This window comes from Mobula hypostoma, chromosome 2 (genome assembly GCF_963921235.1).
Source record: "Mobula hypostoma chromosome 2, sMobHyp1.1, whole genome shotgun sequence".
Lineage (NCBI taxonomy): Eukaryota > Metazoa > Chordata > Chondrichthyes > Myliobatiformes > Myliobatidae > Mobula > Mobula hypostoma.
Genome location: NC_086098.1, coordinates 176,751,297 through 176,772,608, shown reverse-complemented (window position 1 = coordinate 176,772,608; position 21,312 = coordinate 176,751,297). Strand labels below are relative to the sequence as shown.

At 43.6% G+C, this 21,312-nt stretch overlaps 1 protein-coding gene across 3 annotated transcripts in view; it reads right to left on the bottom strand.

The window, feature by feature from the left end:
* The window catches only part of LOC134342702 (protein phosphatase 1 regulatory inhibitor subunit 16B-like), a 215,146-nt gene that overhangs the window by 101,261 nt on the left and 92,573 nt on the right, over positions 1 to 21,312 (bottom strand). For all 3 annotated transcript variants that reach the window (XM_063041145.1, XM_063041147.1, XM_063041146.1), the window contains exon 3: positions 5,891 to 5,961. In XM_063041145.1, coding sequence (XP_062897215.1) covers positions 5,891 to 5,961 — 71 coding nt within the window. The remainder of the gene's footprint in view (positions 1 to 5,890; positions 5,962 to 21,312) is intronic.

Genomic DNA, 21,312 nt, shown 5'->3' with positions numbered 1-21,312 from the left:
CAGTTCCCCTGTCATGCCATTGTAATTTCCTTTATTCCACTGAAATACCGACACATTGGGATTTAGTTTCTCCTTTTCAAATTTCAAAGTGAACTCGATCATATTGTGATCACTGTTCCCTAAGGGTTCCTTAACCTTAAGCTTTCTTATCACCTCCGGATCATTGCACAACACCCAATCCAGCACAGCTGATCTCCTAATGGGCTGAACAACAAGCTGTTCTAAAAAGACATCCCTTAGACATTCTACAAATTCTCTCTCTTACGGTCCAGTATTGACCTGGTTTTCCCAGTCCACTTTCATGTTAAAATCCCCAATGATTATCATGACATTGCCCTTCTGACATGCCTTTTCTATCTCCAGCTGTAATTTGTAATCCACATCCCGGCTGCTGTTTGGAAGCCTGTATACAACTGCCATTAAGGTATTTTTACCCTTGCCATTTCTTAGCTCAACCCATAGAGACTCTACACCTTCCGATCCTATGTCATCCCTTTCTAATTATTTAATATTATTTCTTATACACGGGGCCACACCACCCTCTCTGCCTACTAACCGATCTTTCCAATACACTGTATATCCTTGGACATTCAGCTCCCCAATGGCAGCTATCCTTTAGCCAAGTTTCAGAGATGGCCACAATGTCGTACTTGCCAATCTGTAGCTGAATTTCAAGATTGTCCGTTTTATTTCTTATGCTGCGTGCATTCAGATATAACGCTTTCAGTCCAGTATTTATTACTTTCTGTTTTAACTGCACTATGCCTCTATTGCCCTGCATCTCATCCCCCAAGCTGTGATTATGCCTCATCTCCTGCCTGTCCTTTCTATCATCTCTGTGGCACACTATCTTTGATTTATTTCTGTTTTCCCCTTCCTCAACCCTATCACTCTGGTTCCCATCCCCCTGCCAAATTAGATTAAACCCTCCCTAACAGCTCTATTAAACCTGCCTGCTAGGATATTGGACCCCTTTGGGTTCAGGTTTAACCTGTCTTTTTTGTGCAGTCTTGTTGCTGTTCATTCTGAACAATTATGAATGAGACTACTCTGAGCTGGGAGATTTACAGTTGTAAATTGGCTATGTAGCTTCGAGCAAAATCTAGTTCCTTAGAAGTCCAGCATCAACAGGCGACACGATAGCACTGTGGTTAGCACAACGCTTTACAGTATAGGCCACCTGGGTTCAATTCCCACTACTGCCTGTATGGGTTTGTTAGTACTTCCCATGACCTCATGGGTTTCCTCCAGGTGCTCCAGTTTCCTCCCACAGTCCAAAGACCTAGTCATTGTACATTGTCCCATGATTAGGCTGGGGTTAAATCAGGGGATTGCTAATGGGCACGGTTCAAAGGCCCAGAAGGGCCTATTCTGCTCTATGTATTAATAAATAAATAAATAAATACCATGCCCACGTGATCACTAAACTGGTAGCTTATAACTCACACAGGGTTTGGTGAGCACAATGTATCTGTCTAGTGGCATTATCCCCCAGCTACAGGACAATTCAATCAAAGGAAACCCATCCTGACAGCAACTGTTCATTGACACATCAACTAAATACTAAACATTTACGGCTCAGGTAGAATTTTTACCTGCTCCTTAAGGTTGTTCTAGCTGGGGATGGTAATTGGAATAAGCTCTCACTACTTCTTAAGTACTCCCACTGGTCTGTGTCTCAGATAGCCTCTGACAACCCAGTCCAGCTCATAGCCTTCACATGTGGCTTAGCTACTAAGCTGGGTGGAACCGTTTCTACCGACAGGAGAAGAAAGGGCAAAGGCGGGTTACTGGTGCATTAAAACCAGTCGCTTCGGCAGATGGGGCTCATTAGCTGTGATCGGCAGCTCATCTAGGAAATCTCTGATCTCAAACCTCTGCTGCCTTGCCGCTAAATCCACTGGTGGGGTAAATTTCAGGAGTAAACCCCAAGGGAAAAATCCAGAGCTGGACTCCCTAAGGCAGCCCTATGTCGAGGTCAATGCTGACTGACAACTCCTGCAATGCTGCTGGTGCCAAACTATCAGTCTCTGCCGTTCCTTTGGAGTCATCAGATACATGGAGAGGGGGAGGTCGCTATGTGGGCAGCAGCTTGTTCTCCGTATTGTACTGTCCATCTTGCATACCCAGGCAGCCAGGAGGCAACATCCATGGTCGGCCCTGACCAACGGAGACCTCAGAACTTTTACCAGAGTCTTAAGCATGTTGGTTAACACTTAAACATGTAAGTTGTGCTGAGCCAATTTGAGTGAGAGGGTGGAAGGAAGGAATGAAGCTCGTTTTGCTGTTGTTGTTTTATCACTTGGCATGCTGCGCTCTGTGTGGTGAGCATCCTACATTGGCGCTGGAATGCGTGGTGACCCTTGCAGGCCACATCCTTAGGTGTGTTCTTTTGTTAATGCAAATGACACATTTTACTGTACGTTTCGATTTTCCTGGGATAAATAAATCTGGGTCTGAATCTGAACTTGACCTTCTTCATTAATATAAGTTATTGGTGAGAGTTTAAAAAAAAATCTTTTTCTGTTTGGTGGCTGTCTGGAGAAGATGAATCCCAGGGTTGTATACTGCACACATACGAGGGGCGATTGATAAATTTGTGGCCTAAAATAGAAGGAGTCAATTTTAGAAAACCTAGCACATGTAATTTTCAAAATAGTCCCCTCCTACGTTTACACATTTAGTCCAGCGGTCGTGGAGCATACTTTGTAGAAGTTGTTAATTTTAGAAAACCTAGCACATTTATTTTTCAACATGGTCCCCTCCTACATTTACACACTTAGTCCAGCGGTCGTGGAGCTTACTTTGTAGAAGTTGGCGTCTTGGACCTCTGGGTGGTCCACAGCAGGGGTGATTGATAAGTTCGTGGCCTAAGGTAGAAGGAGATGAGTTATACAGCCCTCGTTACATGCACGTGCAGTTCAATTCTTTGAGTTATTATGCAGAAAGTTTGAAGTTAATAACTCATCTCCTTTTACCGTAGGCCACAAACTCATCAATCACCCCTGCTGTGGACCACTTCTGGAGATCCAAGACGCCGACTTCTACAAAGAAGGGATCCGTATGCTCCACGACCACTGGACTAAGTGTGTAAATGTAAGGGGGGACTATATTGAAAAATAAATGTGCAAGGTTTTCTAAAATTGACACTTTCTGCCTTAGGCCACGAACTTATTAATCACCCCTCGTACTTTGATAATAAATGTACCTTGAACCTTGAGAATAGATAGCCAGAACAGTCTTGGAATGGGAGCTTATATGAATATGTTAATTAAAACTTTATAGAAAATCTTGGATTGCAAACAAAGAGATTCTGCCCAAGATCCTCCAGGCTGTTCATGGTGATTTAATTTATTTATTGAGGTACAGCACAGAATAGACCTTTCCAGCCCTTCGAGATGCATCACCCAGCAAGCCCCGATTTAACCCTAGCCTAATCGTTAATTTACAATGACCAATTATCCTACCAACCGGTACGTATTTGGACTGTAGGTGGAAACCGGAGCACCCAGAGGAAGCTCATGTGGTCACGGGGAGAACGTACAAACTCCTCATAGGCAGTAACACACATCAAAGTTGCTGGTGAACACAGCAGACCAGGCAGCATCTCTAGGAAGAGGTACAGTCGACGTTTCAGGCCGAGACCCTTCGTCAGGACTAACTGAAGGAAGAGTTAGTAAGAGATTTGAAAGTGGAAGGGGGAGGGGGAGATTCAAAATGATAGGAGAAGACAGGAGGGGGAGGGATGGAGCCAAGAGCTGGACAGGTGATTGGCAAAGGGAATATGAGAGGATCATGGGACAGGAGGTCCGGGGAGAAAGACGGGGGGGGGGGGAACCCAGAGGATGGGCAAGGGGTATAGTCAGAGGAACAGAGGGAGAAAAAGGAGAGTGAGAGAAAGAATGTGTGTATAAAAATAAATAACGGATGGGGTACAAGGGGGAGGTGGGCATTAGCGGAAGTTAAAGAAGTCAGTGTTCATACCATCAGGTTGGAGGCTACCCAGACAGAATATAAGGTGTTGTTCCTCCAACCTGAGTGCGGCTTCATCTTTACAGTAGAGGAGGCCGTGGATAGATATGTCAGAATGGGAATGGGATGTGGAATTAAAATGTGTGGCCACTGGGAGATCCTGCTTTCTCTGGCAGACAGAGAGTAGGTGTTCAGCAAAGCGGTCTCCCAGTCTGCGTCGGGTCTCGCCAATATAGAGAAGGCCACATCGGGAGCACCAGACGCAGCATATCACCCCAGCCGACTCACAGCTGAAGTGTCGCCTCACCTGGAAGGACTGTCTGGGGCCCTGAATGGTAGTAAGGGAGGAAGTGTAAGGGCATGTGTAGCACTTGTTCCGCTTACAAGGATAAGTGCCAGGAGGGAGATCAGTGGGGAGGGATGGGGGGGACGAATGGACAAGGGAGTCGCGTAGGGAGCGATCCCTGCGGAAAGCGGGGGGGGGGAGGGAAAGATGTGCTTAGTGGTGGGATCCCGTTGGAGATGGCAGAAGTTACCGAGAATAATATGTTGGACCCGGAGGCTGGCGGGGTGGTAGGTGAGGACCGGGGAACCGTATTCCTAGTGGGGTGATGGGAGGATGGAGTGAGAGCAGATGTACGTGAAATGGGGGAGATACGTTTGAGAGCAGAGTTGATAGCGGAGGAAGGGAAGCCCCTTTCTTTAAAAAAGGAGGACATCTCCCTCGTCCTGGAATGAAAAGCCTCATCCTGAGAGCAGATGCGGCGGAGACAGAAGAATTGCGAGAAGGGGATGGCATTTTTGCAAGAGACAGGTGAGAAGAGGAATAGTCCAGGTAGCTGTGAGAATCAGTAGGCTTATAGTAGACATCAGTGGATAAGCTGTCTCCAGAGACAGAGACAGAAAGATCTAGAAAGGGGAGGGAGGTGTCGGAAATGGACCAGGTAAACTTGAGGGCAGGGTGAAAGTTGGAGGCAAAGTTAATAAAGTCAACGAGCTCAGCATGCGTGCAGGAAGCAGCACCAATGCAGTCGTCGATGTAGTGAAGGAAAAGTGGGGGACAGATACCAGAATATGCATGGAACATAGATTGTTCCACAAAGCCAACAAAAAGGCAGGCAGTAGCGGGAATTGAACCTGGGTTACTGGTACTAAAATGTCGTGCTAACCACTACGATACCATGCCGCCCCAGTTATTATATAACTTGATAACTTATTATATAGGTACAACTTATTATTATTATATAGGTACAACTTACAACTTATAGGAAAGATGTCAATAAAATTGAGTGAGTACAGAGGAGGTTTACTAAAACGTTGCCTGGGTTTCATCTCCTAAGTTACAGAGAAAGGTTGAACAAGTTGGGCCTTTATTCTTTGGAGTGTAGAAGGTTGAGGGGGGACTTGATAGAGGTGCTTAAAATTATGAGGAGGATTGATAGAGTTGACATGGATAGGCTTTTTCCATTGAGAAGGGGGAAGATTCAAACAAGAGGACAGGAGTTGAGAGTTAAAGGGCAAAAGTTTAGGGGTAACATGAGGGAGAACTTCTTTACTCAGAGAGTGGTAGCTGTGTGGAATGAGCTTCCAGCAGAAGTGGTTGAGGCAGGTTTGGTGTTGTCGTTTAAAGTTAAATTGGATGGATATATGGACGGGAAAGGAATGGAGGGTTACGGGCTGAGTGTAGGTCAGTGGGACTAGGTGAGAGTAAGAGTTCGGCACGGACTAGAAGGGTCGAGATGGCCTGTTTCCATGCTGTAATTGTTATATGGTTATATGGTTATTCTTATTCATGTAACTTAAGACCCTAATGTCTAGTATCATTTCAGTATTCCTGTTGGAGGCTGCATCCAAGGGGGTCACTGATGTCACAGCTGGCCACAAGAAATATGCAGTGAATGGGAAGATTCCCCCTTACCTGATGTAACGCTGTGAGTCCATCTTCATTGCACAAATCTGGACTTATATTTCTCTTCAGTAAGAGGCTCACTGCAACAAAAACATAACAATTACAGTCAGACAATCTCTGCTTTTAAGCTGATTTCCCCCAATTAAACAAAAAAGGAATGGAACATAGAACATAGAAATCTACAGCACATTACAGGCCCTTTGGCCTACAGTATTGTGCTGACCATGTAACCTACTCTTGAAACTGCCTTGAATTTCCTTAGCGCGTAACACTCTATTTTTCAAAGCTCCATTATCTATCTAAGAAGCTCTTAAAAGATCCTATTGTATCCACAGAGACCCTATTGGATCTGCAAAGACCCTATTGTATCCGCAGGGGGAGGTTTATAGAATGATAGAGAACCGAAGGAGGGTATTCACTTTCACTTCTTCTCTCCTACCTATTACCTCCCCTGGGACCCCTACTCCTTCCCTTTCTCCTATTGTCTACGCTTCGCTCCCATCAGATTCTTTCTTCAGCCTTTCCCACCCACTTGGCTTCACCTATCATCTTCTAGCTAGCCTCCTTCCACTTCCCCCACCTTTTTATTCTGTCATCTTCCCTCTTCCTACTCTGCCCTGAAGGAGGGTCTTGGTCCAAAATGTCCACTGTTCACTCTTTTCCATAGAGACATCCTAACCCTGTTCCTCCAGCGAGTTTGTGCCTCTGACTGAGGAGGATATTCAGCCCACTTTTCTCATGCTGGGTCTTTGGCAGAGTTTTGCCAATCAATCACCTCCACGCTCCCTCTGGGGATTCATCCAGTTCAATTTTGACAAGTGATTCTGAATCTGCCTTTTGGTTAAAAGGCTTAGAGTACCACAGCTTGCTATGTACCTCAGTGCCACAGGAATTGTACGGTCTGCTTATAGGAGTGGAGTCATAGAACCAAGAAAGAGATACAACATAGGAACAAGCCCCTGTGCCGCTGAGTTGATACCAGCGATTAACCATCTATTTACATCAAATCTACACCAATCCCATTTTTTTCCCTTCCCCATAATCTAATCAACTCTCTCTGTATTCTACCACCATGATGTTTGAATGGTAGCAACACCAGCTGGTTCAGGAAAAGTTAATGACCTTTCAACCATCAGGCTCCTCCTTCTTTCTTTATTAATCTTTTTATTGATTTAAAAGGAACATAAATACAAACGAGGAGAATTATCTCAAATATATATATATATCAATAACAACATGAACAGAGATTGAAATAGACATTATCAAAATCATACATAGTGTTAAGCTATTATATAAGATATAATAAAAAAGAAAACAGCAATTCTCCCCTTATCGGTTCATGAAGAGGAAAGAAAAAACTTTGAATTTTAAATGAAGAAAAAGAAACCTCCACTACACTATACAAAAAAAAAGGACTGGGCAGTCCATTCTGAGGATACGACCAAAAAAAAAAAGAAAGACTTTCTGATCAAATCTAAAACTTCGAAAAATAAATTGGAAGAGTAATAAATCAAATTAAATGAAAATATTGAATAAAAGGTCACCAGATTTGCTCAAATTTAAAGGATGTATCAAATGTCCGACTTCTTATTTTCTATACTTAAACAGGACATAATGGAGGAAAGCCAATAAAAGACAGTAGGTGGATTAGAATCCTTCTGCTTCAGTAAAATGGCTCTCCTAGCCAATAAAGTTGAAAAGGTTATCATACGTTGAGCAGAAATAGGAATATTTCCTAGTTTTGATGGGGTAATCCCAAATACTGCCACAAGTAAATTAGGTTGTAGGTCCAGATCCAGGACTTTCGATAATGTTTTAAAAACATCTCTCCAAAAATTGTCTAGCTTTATACAAGACCAAAACATCTGAGTTAAAGTGCCACCTCACTATTACAACTGTCACAAATAGGACTGATATTGGAAAAAATATGTGCTAGTTTATCATTTGACATATGAGCCCGATGCACTACCTTGAACTGTATCAAGGAATGATGAGCACAAATAGATGAGTTATTAACCAAATGAAGAATTTTACTCCATTGATTATCTGAAAATGACACTTGAACTCCCAATTCTCAAGCACATTTAATTTTATCGTTAGATGTTATTCGTAAATTCAATATCTGTTTATAAATTATAGCTATCAACCCTTTCTGAAGTGGTTTAAGCTGAAAAAGAGCATCTGTCATATTAAGTGGATACGCAGAAGGGTAATTTGGTAGCAAACTATGTAAAAAATTCCTAATTTGTAAATATCTAAAGAAATGTACATTAGGTAAACATCAGGCTCCTGAACCCGCATAAGTAACTTTACTCAACCCAATCCTGAATGGATTCTACAATCTCACTTTCAAGAACACTATAACCCATGTTTTCAGTTTTATTCAGTTTCCATTTTTTAAGTTTCTTATATTTGTGCATTTTGTCTTCTTTTGCACATCAGTTGATTTTCAGTCTATGTGTGTAGCTTTTCATTGATTCTGTTATATTTCTCTGTTTTACTGTGAATGCCTGCATGAAAATGAATCTCAGAGTAGTACCGTATTTATATATAGGCATCCGTTAGTCTCATGAGACCATAGATTTGCGCCTTGGAAGGTTTCCAGGGCGCAGGCCTGGGCAAGGTTGTATGGAAGACCAGCAGTTGCCCATGCTGCAAGTCTCCCCTCCCCATGCCACCGATGTTGTCCAAGGGAAGGGCATAAGGACACATACAGCTTGGCACTGGTGTTGTCGCAGAGCAATGTGTGGTTAAGTGCCTTGCTCAAGGACACACACGCTGCCTCAGCCAAGGTTCGAACTAGCGAACTTCAGATCACTAGACGAACGCCTTAACCACTTGGCCACGCGCCAACTACTGTATATGGTGATGTATATGCGCTTTGAACTTTGATCTTTGAAACCACCTACACACCAGGTCCCATTTATAGAGGTGCAGTAACCTAGCAAACTGCAGATATTCGGGATGTAGGAGGAAAATAGCAGCATAGTGGTTAGCACAACACTTTACAGTACAAGTGACCAGGGTTCAATTCCCGCCACTGCCTCAAAGGAGTTTGTACATTCTCCCTGTGACCGCATGGGTTCCCTCCCACAGTCCGAAGATGTACTGGTTGGTAGGTTAATTGGTCATTGTAAACTGGCCTGTGATTAAGCTAGGGGCTGCTGGGCGGCATGGCTCAAAGGACCATAAGGGCCTACTCTGCACAGACTCTCAATAAAATCAATAAATAAAATGAGATGGAGTGCCTGTAAGAAGCCCACACAATCACAGGGATCATGAATAGATTCCTCAGAGACAGCACCTGAAGTCAGCATCAAACAAAATCTCTGGTGCTCTCATGGCAAAACTTAAGAAGAGGGCATATCCCAAGGTCAAATCCTGAAACTGTGGGCTTTGCGGAGCAAGTTCCTACGTTCCTCTGACAGTTTATGAACACATGAAAACAGTTAACATGCTCTTTACATTAAAGAGTCCAGTTACATGTGATTTAACTCACATCACTTGGAAAAGTGACATAGCATGGATTTGGATCCAGTTTCCCAATGTTGAGGAAGACAAATTTAGCACCCTTCAATTGCATCGATAAAGAGGCACATGGACAGGCAACGAAGGAGGGATATGAACCTTCTGTGGGCAGAGGAATTAGGTTATGTTGGCATAAAGGTCAGGCAGAAAATACATCAGATTGAAAGCACGTACCACCATGCTGAAGGAGAGTGTCTATCCTACAATTTATCAGACTCTTGAATGTGCCACTCAATCGCAAAAAAGATGAAATCTTGATCTTCCAATCTACCTCATCGTGCACCTTGCATTTTACTTGTCTGCACTGCACTTTCTCTGTAATTGAACACTACATTCTGTGTTCTGTGAATTTTACAACATCAATGCACTTGAGTATGAAATCATCTTGGGTGGTGGGGAGGAGAAACGGCTGTATCTCAACTACAGGAGGTGTAAGGCACTCCTTCTCTTCTGCTAAATAATGGAAGGATGTATTTTTTATGTAAAGAGTATAATCTTCAGTATACAAGCATTAATTTTAAATGTAACAGATATGAATTATAGTGCATGAAAGCATTTTATTTTCTTTGAACTTTGCAGATCTAATTACTCTTCAGCAAGGAACTGCGCTCAGCAACACCACCAGTCATAAGTCTGCTGATAATTTAAAATAAGTTAGGTGCCTTTTGGGTGGCAGATTGGAGATATGTCTCCACCAAAAGAGATGTAAGGTACTCCTTCCGTCTGCTAGCCTGAAGGTCACCCTTGGGCAAGGTGTAGCATCTGCTTAGCCCCACCCCAACCCCACTCCCGATCAGAGTGACGTGAAGCCAAGAGAACAGGAGGTGGATGGTTGTATGAGCAGCTGGTGTATATCACAAGTCCTGATTATGTGACCACTGATGCCAGGTATACAATCTCTGAAGAGTATTGATAATGGCTGGGTTCACGCATCCTGTAAAGACACTGCCCAGAAGAAGGTAATGGGAAACCAATTTACCAAGAAAACTCATGATCACAGAAAGACCATGATTGCCCATGTCATACAACACAGCACATAATGAATGACTGAAAGAAATAATCTCTCAAAGGCTCTCGTAAACTTCTGTGATTAAATAATGCCCCTTGTGAGGAAAGTTTCCAGGCAGACCCAACTCACAGAGGCGTACACAAGGTTAGGTGGTGTGAGAGCAAGCGGGATCTTCTCCTGGGATGACTAGCTGAAACGTTTCTGAAAGCTTGTAAGGTGGCAACTCTTTATGTGCAGTCCCGAAGGAAATAGTCCCATTCTTCCCATTTAGGACTACCACAGGTGAAACCTACAGCTGTGCATTCAGAAGTGCTCTTCTCCACACCACCTTTGTAACTTGTGGCTATTTGAGTTACTGTCACCCTGAGCCAGTCTGGCCATTCTCCTCTAACCTCTCTCATTAACAAGGAGTTTTCATCCACAGACTTGCCGCTGACTGGATGTTTTTTGTTTCTCACACCATTCTCTGGAAACTCTAGAGACATTTGTGCATGAAAATCCCAGGAGATCTCCAGTTTCTGAGATACTCAAACCACCCCATCCAGCACCAACAATAATTCCACAGCCAATATCACTTAGATCACATTTCTCCTTCATTCTAATGTTTTGTCCGAACAACAATTGAACTTGTTGACCACGTCTGCATGATTTTGTGCATTGAGCTGCTGCCACATGTTTGCTGATTAGGTATTTCCATTAACGAGGTGCACTTTATACTTTATACTTTATACTTTATTGTTGCCAAACAATTGATACTGGAATGTACAATCATCACAGCGAAATTTGATTCTGCTCTTTGTGCTCCCTGGAGTACAATCGATAGTAAATATTAAAAATTTAAATTATAAATCATAAATAGAAAATAGAAAAGGAAAAGTAAGGTAGTGCAAAAAAACCGAGAGGCAGGTCCGGATATTTGGAGGGTATGGCCCAGGTCCGGGTACAGGTGTACCTAATAAAGTGGCCACTGGGTGTAACTCATTCTGATGCACTCATGCTATAGTGAACAAGATGGAGTATTGTTGGTGGCTCTGAGAATGTCCTTAGAAGGCACCTTCTTTGCACCATCTGAAACGTTCTCCTATAGAGTCATACAGCAAGGAAATGGGCCCTTCAGCCCATCTAGTCAATGACAACCAAGATTCTCAGCTAAACTAGTCCCATTTGCCCACATTTGGCCCGTATTCCTCTAAAACTCTCCTATCCATGCACATTTTAAATGTTGTTAATGTACCTACCTCAACCACTTCCACTGGCATCTTATTTTCTATAAAGACCACCCTTTTGTCGTAGGTCCCTATTAAATCTTTCCCCTCTCTCCTCAAACCTATACCTTCTAGTTCCTAATTCCCAAAGCCTAGGAAAAAGACTGTCCATATTCACCCTATCTATGGCCCTCAGGATTTTATTCACCTTTATAAGTACACTCTTCTTTTTCCTACCCTCCAATGAAGAATGTCTCAACCTGCTCAGCCTCTCTCCATAACTCAGTCCCTTGGTCCTGGCACCATCCTCGTAAATTTCCTCCGCAGCTTAACCAAAACTGAACACACCATTCCAAAGCAACACGTACAAAACGCTGGAGGAACTTGCAGGTCAGGCAGCATCATATGGCAATGATGTTCTGGGCCGAGACCCTTCATCGGACCTTCTATTCCAAATGTGACCTCACCAACATCTCGTACAACTGCAACATAACATCCCAACTTCTACACTCATTGACCTGACTGATGAAGGCCAACACACCAAAACCCTTCTTCACTGCTCTGTCCACCTGCAACATCACTTCTACGGGATCCATGTACTTGCACTCTAGATTCCCTCCATGTTCCTCTGCATCAGGAGTTCCCAATCTTTTTTATGCCATGGACCAATGAAATTAAGCAAGAGGTCCCTGGACCCCAATTGGGAAATCCTGTAAGATGGTGATTATAAATGTCTACAGTGCTCTAACTACTACTCAAACAATATTTTATTCAGTCCTGGTGTAAGAACCTTCCTGCCTCTTGCATTATATTGACATAACAGAAGAACTTTGATGAAGCACTATCCACTTTCCTTTTATATCAGAGAGCCAAAATGTCTTTTTAGAACAGGCCTGGCAAACATATCTCATATGGTGTTCAAGTAATTGTGTGCATAGATCACTGCCATATCTTACTGGAAGAGAGACAAATCCTTAATTGCTTCTGAAATTGCATCTGTAGGTAAAGACTGAGAGGTCTGAACTGTTGCCCAATTAATTGTTTCTATAAAACCATTTTAATGTACTGAAGGAGAAGGAAAATTCTGATTTTAAACCTCCGCTGCCTTGTGGCCATACCCACCCATGGGAAAGGCTTCAGGAGTAAAGCCCGAGGAAGAAATCTGGAGCCGGGGTCCCTAAGGCAGTTTGATGTTGTTTACAACTTCACTCCGACAACCTCTGCAACAACACTGGTGCCAAGCTGTATCAGCGCTTGCCCTTCCCTTGGATTACATCAGTGACGTAGAGAGAGGGAACCTGCTGCATGAGCCACAGCTGGTTCTTCAAATCTACCCGCCCAGGCTTGCGTCCTGGGGAGGACACAGTCCACCAGAGGCACAAACCCATGGTCCCCTGGGAATGACAGCTGCCTACTACTAATGTATTGAACAGCTCTCACGATCATATCATGTGACTTCAAATTCAGATTCATTTATTCATCACACGTACATGGAAGCTTTCGTCTCAAAGTTTCAAGTAAATTTATTATCGAAGTATGTCTATGTCACTGTACAATACCCGAGACTCATTTTCTTTCACATATTCACAGTAAAATAAAGAAATACAACAGAATCACTGATAAACTACACTCAAGGATGGACAATCAATGTGCAAGTGAAGACAAATTGTGGAAAAGCAAAAATAAGCCAAGTAATAAATAAATAATATTGAAATCGTGAGTTGTTGAGTCCTTGTGGAATCAGTAGTGTTGAGGTGAGAGAAGTTCTCCAAGCTGGTTCAGGAGCCTGAACCTGGTGGTGTGAGTCCTGAGGCTCCTATATCTCCTTCCTGATGCTAGCAGTAAGAAGTGAGCAATGGCTGGATGGTGGGGGTCCTTGATGATGGATGCTGCTTCCTTGCGGCAGTGCTCCTTTTAAATGTGCTCAATAGTGGGGAGGGCTTTGCCTGTGATAGCACAGGCTGTGTCCGCCAGTTTTTGTAGACTTTTCAAGGAGTACTTGCATTTTCTCTTGTTGAGATGCTCTGGGCTTGGCAGAGGTATTACTTGGCCTTTATCAGCCTGACCTCCAAGAGGATCACAGCATTGTCACAGTATGGAGGCTTGTGTGCCTCAATGTCCCAGGGAACTATGTTGGCTGCAATCAGGGCTTCATGCTTTGTCTTTTGGTAGGGTCACTCATGCCAAGCAGGTGAACGAGTAGAGACCAGACTAAGAGTGATCCATCAGTCCTCCAAGTTCAGAGGTTTGGCCTGGGACTAACAATCTTAACTGGTAAAACAAAATTGTTATGGAAACAGCAATGAAGAATCCTTCTACATCCGAATGCAATGGTATTCCTGAATGCCAACGGCATCACCAGCCTGAGCTTCACTGTTGTCTCGCCTTTGCTGTATGAGGGCAAGGACTAATTCAAGTAGAAATCTGAGGAAAAAACATTTATATCCAACAATCCCAATAAATTAAAAAAAAACTTTTTCAATCTCCTGCATTCTCCAGAGGAAGCAAACTTTACTTTTACAGGATGAGAGACAGATGTTTATTTCCCTAATGCTTGCAGCCAAGTGCGCTAACATGATTACAGACACCGTGAGAAAAGCCTGTGGAAAGATTAGTGTTGACAGACTAGATGCCACTTCTGGCAGGTTTAGTAATGATCACAAAATCATTAATATGAAGCACCATCACAAGGTGAGAACATGCATCTTTTCACAGTTTCCTACAGCTTTATTACCCACCCTCACCATGATCACAGAGCCCAGCCCTTCCTCCGTACTTGACCCATATCATTCAGACCAAGGAAATACACAACAAGTTCCAGTTGTGGTTGAGCTTTCTCATTGCCTTTGAAAATGCGTTTCTGTGCAGATTAAATAACTTGCACTGAAATGTTAAGGGAAGAGGAGAAAAGGAGCCTATTGTGCTGATTTAAATCTCCCTCTAATGTATTACTCGAGACCCTGAGGTTTATAGTTCTACAATTCACAATCAGTGGCCACGTTATTAGTTACCTCCTGTACCGAGTGAAGTGGCCACTGTGTGTATGCTCATGGCCTTCTATTGCCATAGCCTATCCACCTCAAGGTTCGACATGTTGTGTGTTCAGAGATGCTCTTCTGCACACCACAGTTGTAACACATGGTTATTTGAGCTACTGTTGCCTTCCTGTCAGCTTGAACCAGTCTAGCCATTCTCCTCTGACCTCTCTCACTAACAATGCAATTTTTGCCCCCAGCACTGCAGCTCACTTGGATGTTTTTTTTTGTTGTTTTTTGCACCATTCTCTGTAAACTCCAGAGCAGGAGTTCCCAACCTAGGGTCCACGGTTCCCTCAGTTAATGGTAGGGGTCCAAGGCATAAAAAAGGTTTGGAACTGCTGCTCTAGTGACTATTGCATGTGAAAATCCCCAGAGGTTAGGAGTTTCTGAGATACTCAAACCACCCCATCTGGCACCAGCAATCATTCCACCATCAAAGTAACTTAGATCAGATTTCTTCCCCATTCTGATGTTTGGTCTGAACAACGACTGAACATCTTGACCATGTCTGCATGTTTTTATGCATTGAGTTACTGCCATATGATTAGCTGATTCAATATTTGTATTAACAAGGCGTACAGGAGTACCTAACAAAGTGGCCACTGAGTGTATGTTTTTCTTCCCAAGGTGGAAAACAAGCTGGTGATTTTAAAATTTGCTCCTTTGTTTTGCAATTTTTCTTCAGCCTCGCCCCAACCTGCTTCTGAAATCTCCTTCTACCTTGCAATCCTTATACTCTGCCAAATCTAGCCTCTCCTTCAGTCTTAGATTTAATGGATCTCCTTTGTCAGAAGTGGCCTCAGCTCTCAACTTGCTCAATCCTTGAATCCCTCCACATCTCTATCTCTCCCTCTTCTCCTGCAAAGCACTTCTTAAAAACCTACCTCCTTGGCAAAGAATTTAGTCATCTGCCCAAATATTTCTAAGTGGTCAATGTTAAAATTAATTTGATAACTCTCCTGTGAAATGGTTTGGAAAATTTTGAACGTTAATGATGTTGAATAAGTATAGTTGTGTTTGTTGTTCCTTGGTTCAGTTGCTAAGTAGCAGGTTCTGGTGACTTTTAACCCTTTTATCCTCCCCGCCAGATTAGGTAGCTCTTTTGGAGACATCATTAAGAAAGTCCAGACTGAAAGGACCAGATGGGTCCAGACAGAATCTTCCATCAGATGGACTTATTGATTCTGGAGATTCTAGAGATCTGGGTCTATCCACTATTCGATGCTTCTCACTTAGGGTTATGAAACTCATCAAAACTCCCACTCTGTCCCTGAACCCCTTAACTGATCCTATCTGGCTACATAACTGCTTGGCATGGCAATTGCTCTGCATGTGATCGCAAGAAGCTCCATGAGTTTTGTGGACACAACTCAGCACACTGCAAAATCTGCCTCCCTCTGTGGACTCTGTCTATACTTCCCGCTATAACAGTAAAGCAGCCAACCAAATCAAAGACCCTACCCACTCTGCATATCCTCTCTTCTCCCCTGTTCCATCAGGCAGAAGATACAAAAAAAATGTCTGGCATGGTCTTTGAGCCCAGTCTTGGTGAAGAATACTCACAACACGCTGGAGGAACTCAGCAGGTCGGGCAGCATCTGTGGAAAAGATCCATGTATCCCTTTAAGAGCAAGTGCTACACCTGTCCCTACACCTCCTCTCTTGCCACCATTCAAGGCCCCAAACAGTCCTTCCAAGTGAGGCAACACTTCAATTGTGAATCTGTTGGGGTCATCTATTGCATCCAGTGCTCCCGGTGCGGCCTCCTCTACGTCAGTGAAACCCGACGCAGATTGGGGGACCGTTTCGTCGAGCACCTCCGCTCCGTCCGCCACAACAGACAGGATCTCCCAGTAGCCACCCACTTCAACTCTGCTTCACATTCCCATTCAGATATGTCAATACCTGGCCTCCTCTACTGCCATGATGAGGCTAAACTCAGGTTGGAGGAGCAACACCTCATATACCGTCTTGGTAGTCTCCAGCCCCTTGGTATGAATTTAGAATTCTCCAACTTCTGGTAATTCCCTCCCCCTCCCCCTCCCTTCCTCTATCCCTATGTCACTCTGCCCCCTCCCCCAGCTGCCTATCACCTCCCTCATGGTTCCACCTCCTTCTACTACCCATTGTGTTTTCCCCTATTCCTTCTTCACCTTTCCTGCCTATCACCTCCCTGCCTCCCCTCCCCCACCCCTTTATCTTTCCCCTTACTGGTTTTTTACCTGGAACCTACCAGCCTTCTCCTTCCCACCCTCCCCCCACCTTCTTTATAGGGCCTCTGCCCCTTCCCTCTACAGTCCCGATCTTTTCCACAGGTGCTGCCCGACCTGCTGAGTTCCTCCAGCGTGTTGTGAGTGTTGCTTTGACCCCAGCATCTGCAGATTATTTTGTGTTGGTAAAGAATAGGTGGATTTAACCCATTTTAGAATCAAATTACTAAAAAACTCTATCCTTGGAGCACTTGTGATTATCGAACTGTGGAGCTTTCTAAATCACCCAGAACAATCATTTTCAAAACATGTATAATCCACTTGAGTTTGGGTTCTAATACAACAACTTAATCTTCTCAGGAAAAATCTTATCTAAATAACTGCTTATCTCCATAAGAAAAGGCAGCAACAGGCTACATTAGCTACAGTACTGTGCTTACAATGGCAACAAGAGCAAGCTGAGGTTAATACAGCAGCCATGCCGTGTGAGGAGATTATATCTTCTGGTGACGCTCAGTAAAATTATCCTGTATCCTCCCTAGTAATTTTCAGTTGCTGATCCTTCCCGACAAATTGTTGGCTTCGGTTTTGCTTTGTGCCAAGTTATTTGTCCCTCTCTGAGGTGGAGATTTATTTGGCCTTGACATCATTTGGGTGGGGGAGGTGAATTTTGGAAAGTGTTTCCATTCCAGATCGGTAAGAGGTAAGAGATGTGCTTATTCTAGTTCCTTTCACGCCCTTGGGAGAGCACTTTACAGCCAGCAAGTTAGTTTCTGCAGCATGGTTACTGTTGTAATCTTCTCCAAGGATCATCACCCGGTTCAGCTGGAGAGGTTTGTGAATTCCTGAGACCCCCGTCTGCAGTTGAGCCATCTGGCACTTAGCTCCTGTAGGGTCATTCACAGCAGTAAAGTCAAGGGGGGGAGGGGGTTCCAGACAAACAGCGATCCAACGAAGACCTCAGGCAGAAGATGGTGACTCATCACAACGCCAGAGGAAGGCTGTGGCAGTAAAGGGACCCCAGTTGTCCCGTTATGTAGATCACAGATCAGCCTCGACAGGCACCAGAGGACCCACCAGTAGGCAACCTCTTTAGAAACATCATACTCAACTTGAGTGATCACATTACTACTGCTGTAATATAGGGAGTATGGTAGCCTGGCTTGTACACAGCAAGCTCTCACAATCACCAATCAAGAATAACTGGATGTTAAGTTTTAATAATGTTGGATGAGAGACAGAAATGGAGAATTCCCATCCCCTGCTGTTTCTTTGGAAGAGCTCCCTGGAATCTTCTGACTTCATCTGCACTGGCAAGCAAAGCATGGGTTTCACATCTTTGGCTTCAACATGAACTGCTGGTGCTTTCCTTTTCCTTCCACAGATACGACCAAACTTACTGAGATCTTCCGGCAGTTTATCTTTTTTGCTTCAGATTCCAGTGTCTTATTTCTCAATTCAGTTTCTGTTTGTTGATTTCTGCCAAAACTGTACATCCGTTGGGGTTAGATGAGGACATGATTTGACTTGATTGCACTGAGCAGTTAAAACTCAAATCTGCACTATCATAACAGGGTGACATATCCTTCTAAAGGGATCTAATTCCTTTAGACACAATGATAATTATGATAGATCTGTAGGGCAGAGCTGACCCTGATAGGTTACCAAGCAAAGAATCAAATGCAGAACTTGTCTGAATTACTCCAAAAGGCTTGCATAGAATAGCCTTGCAGAAAATAAAACAACACTGGCCCCTTACTTAAGCAGAGCAGCTCTGATGTGGTAGCCTGGCTGAAAGCTTGATTAAACTCTAAGGAGCTTAAAGGAAAATTAAATTGTCATGTTATTGTTTGGACCAGTTTTGTACCTCCTGTACATAATAAAGTGGACACAGAGTATTTCTTATGTTTGTGGTCTTCTGCTGCTGAAGCTCATCGAGTTCAAGGTTTAACGTGTTGTGCATTCAGAGATGCTTTTCTGCACACCACTGTTATAACTCATGGTAATCTGAGTCACTATTGCCTCCCTGTTAGCTTCAACCAGTCTAGCCATTCTCCACTGACCTCTCTCATTAACAAGGCATTTTCACCCACGGGACTATCACAAACTGGATGTTTTTTTCTGTTTTTCACACCATTCTCACTAAACTCCAGAGACTGTTGTGTATGAAAATCACAGATGATCAGCAGTTTCTGAGATACTCAAACCACCCCATCTGACACCAACAATCATTCCACCGTCAAAGTCACTTTGATCATATGTCTTCCCCATTCTGATGTTTGGTCTGAGCAACAACTGAACCTCTTGACCGTATCTACGTGTTTTTATGCATTAAATTGCTGCCACATGATTTGCTGATTAGACATTTGCATTAACGAGCAGGTGTACAAGTGTATCTAATAAAGTGGTTACTAAGTGTAAATAGGAGTGTCCAGAGGTTGCAAGAGGTTTTGAGTGTACTAGCACAGACAGAATGTCTAGACAAGAGAGACACATATTCAGGGCAACTTTCCCCATGGCTACCGCATATCAAGTAGGGGAGATGTTTGGTTGGCAAACATAAGCTGTGGAATGGATTTTAGAACTTATCAAATATTGAAAGGCCTCTATAGAGTGGATGTGGAGAGGGCATTTCCTACAGTGAGTGAGTCTAGGACCAGTGCACACAGACTCAGAGTAGAGGGAAGTCCATTTAGAACAGTGGTAAAGCGGAATTTATTTAGCCAGAGGGTGGTGACTCTGTGGAATTAATTTCCGCAGATGGCTGAAGAGACCAAGTAACTGCATATATTTGTGGTGGAAACAAGAGAAAATCTGCAGATGCTGGAAATCCAAGCCACAGACATAAAATGCTGGAGGAATCAGCAGGCCAGGGAGCAGCTATGGAAAAGAGCACAGTCGATGTTTCAGGGCTGAGACCCTTTGGTAGGACACACCTGCTGAGGTTGATAAGGTGGAGGCTGATTAGACAGGGAATCAAAGGTCACCAGGAGAAAGCAAGGGAACGGGGTTGAGAGGGATTAATGAGCTGAATGGCCTATATCTATGGCTATGCCTTATGGTCTTGTGATTATTATTTGAAAGATTGGATAAAAGTTGCAACATTAATAAAGGAAATACTTTGTTCACTTCTCACCGATGTTATTTATTTAGAAAGCACCTAACGCCATGCATGAATTATCTTCCATCACATCAATTTTGCTGTGCAGCATGTTAGACTGGAAAAGCACCACACAGTAGGCAGAACTAATCAATTCCACTACCAATGGATCAGTCTAACACAACTAGTTGAAAATGGAGGTGAACAATTTAGCAAACAAAGAGAGTAAGATTCTCAAGCAGCAAGATTGAGCTGGACCTGATGAAGGATTTCGGCCCGGAACATTGACCATTTATTCTCCTCCATAGATGCTGCCTGACTTGCTGAGTTCCTCCAGCATTTTGTCTGTGCAACCCCCTTGACATGCATCCTGTCCACAATCTTAAACATTCATTCCCTCTACCACAAGCACACCATGACTGTTTAATCTATCAACCATCCTGTCTTCTCTATGACCATGAAGAACAAGGGCAGTAAATGCATGAGAATTGCGGGATCCCCTCCAAATCGTGCACCATCCTGCCTTGGAAGTGTATTGCTGTTACTTCCTCATTGCTCAATGCGAAGTCTGGTACTCCCTGTTTGACAGCACTGACACCAGTTCAAAATAGAAGATCCTTGTTACTTTCCCAAGAGCAATTCATGAAAGGCTAGGCCTGTCAGAGATTTGAAATGAATTTTAAGAAAAGCTGTTTCAAGCTGTCTCGGAGAATGAACACGAGTTCCCTGTGGCTAACTTATTATATATAAGATGATAAGAGGCAATGATAGAGTGGACTGTCAGTGCTTTGTTCCCAGTGTGGAAATGGTTAATAGGAGAGGGCATGAACTTAGGGTGATTGGAGGGCAGTATAGGGGGGATATCAGGGGTAAGTTTTTTACCACACAGAGAGGAGTGGTGTCATGGAATGCCCTGCCAGGAGCGTTGGTAGATTAGAGACATTTAAGAGACGATTGGATGGGAACATGGATGTTAGAAAAACGGAAGCTATGCAGGAGGAGAGCATCAAATTGATTTTAGAGTAGCATGAAAGTTCGGCACGACATTCCAGCGGCAAGAACAGGCCACAGCAGCAAGGTTCCTCGCAGATTGGCGATGCTTGTTTAAAAGTACAGAAGGGCCAAGCAGGGCAGCCATTGTTGGGAGTAGGCTGGTGGTGAGAGTAGGGGTGTCAGGCTTTGGCTCAAAGGAGTCCTCAGCTCAAAGGAGGCGTTGGCTCTGGGTAAGTTTCTGTTAAGGTTCCTGTTTTTCTTTCTCTTACTGTCCCGTGTGGTAAATGGCCATTGTATGTTCTTCATGCCAGATGTTGGAATCCTGGGAGACCCAGAGTCTCCCAGGAA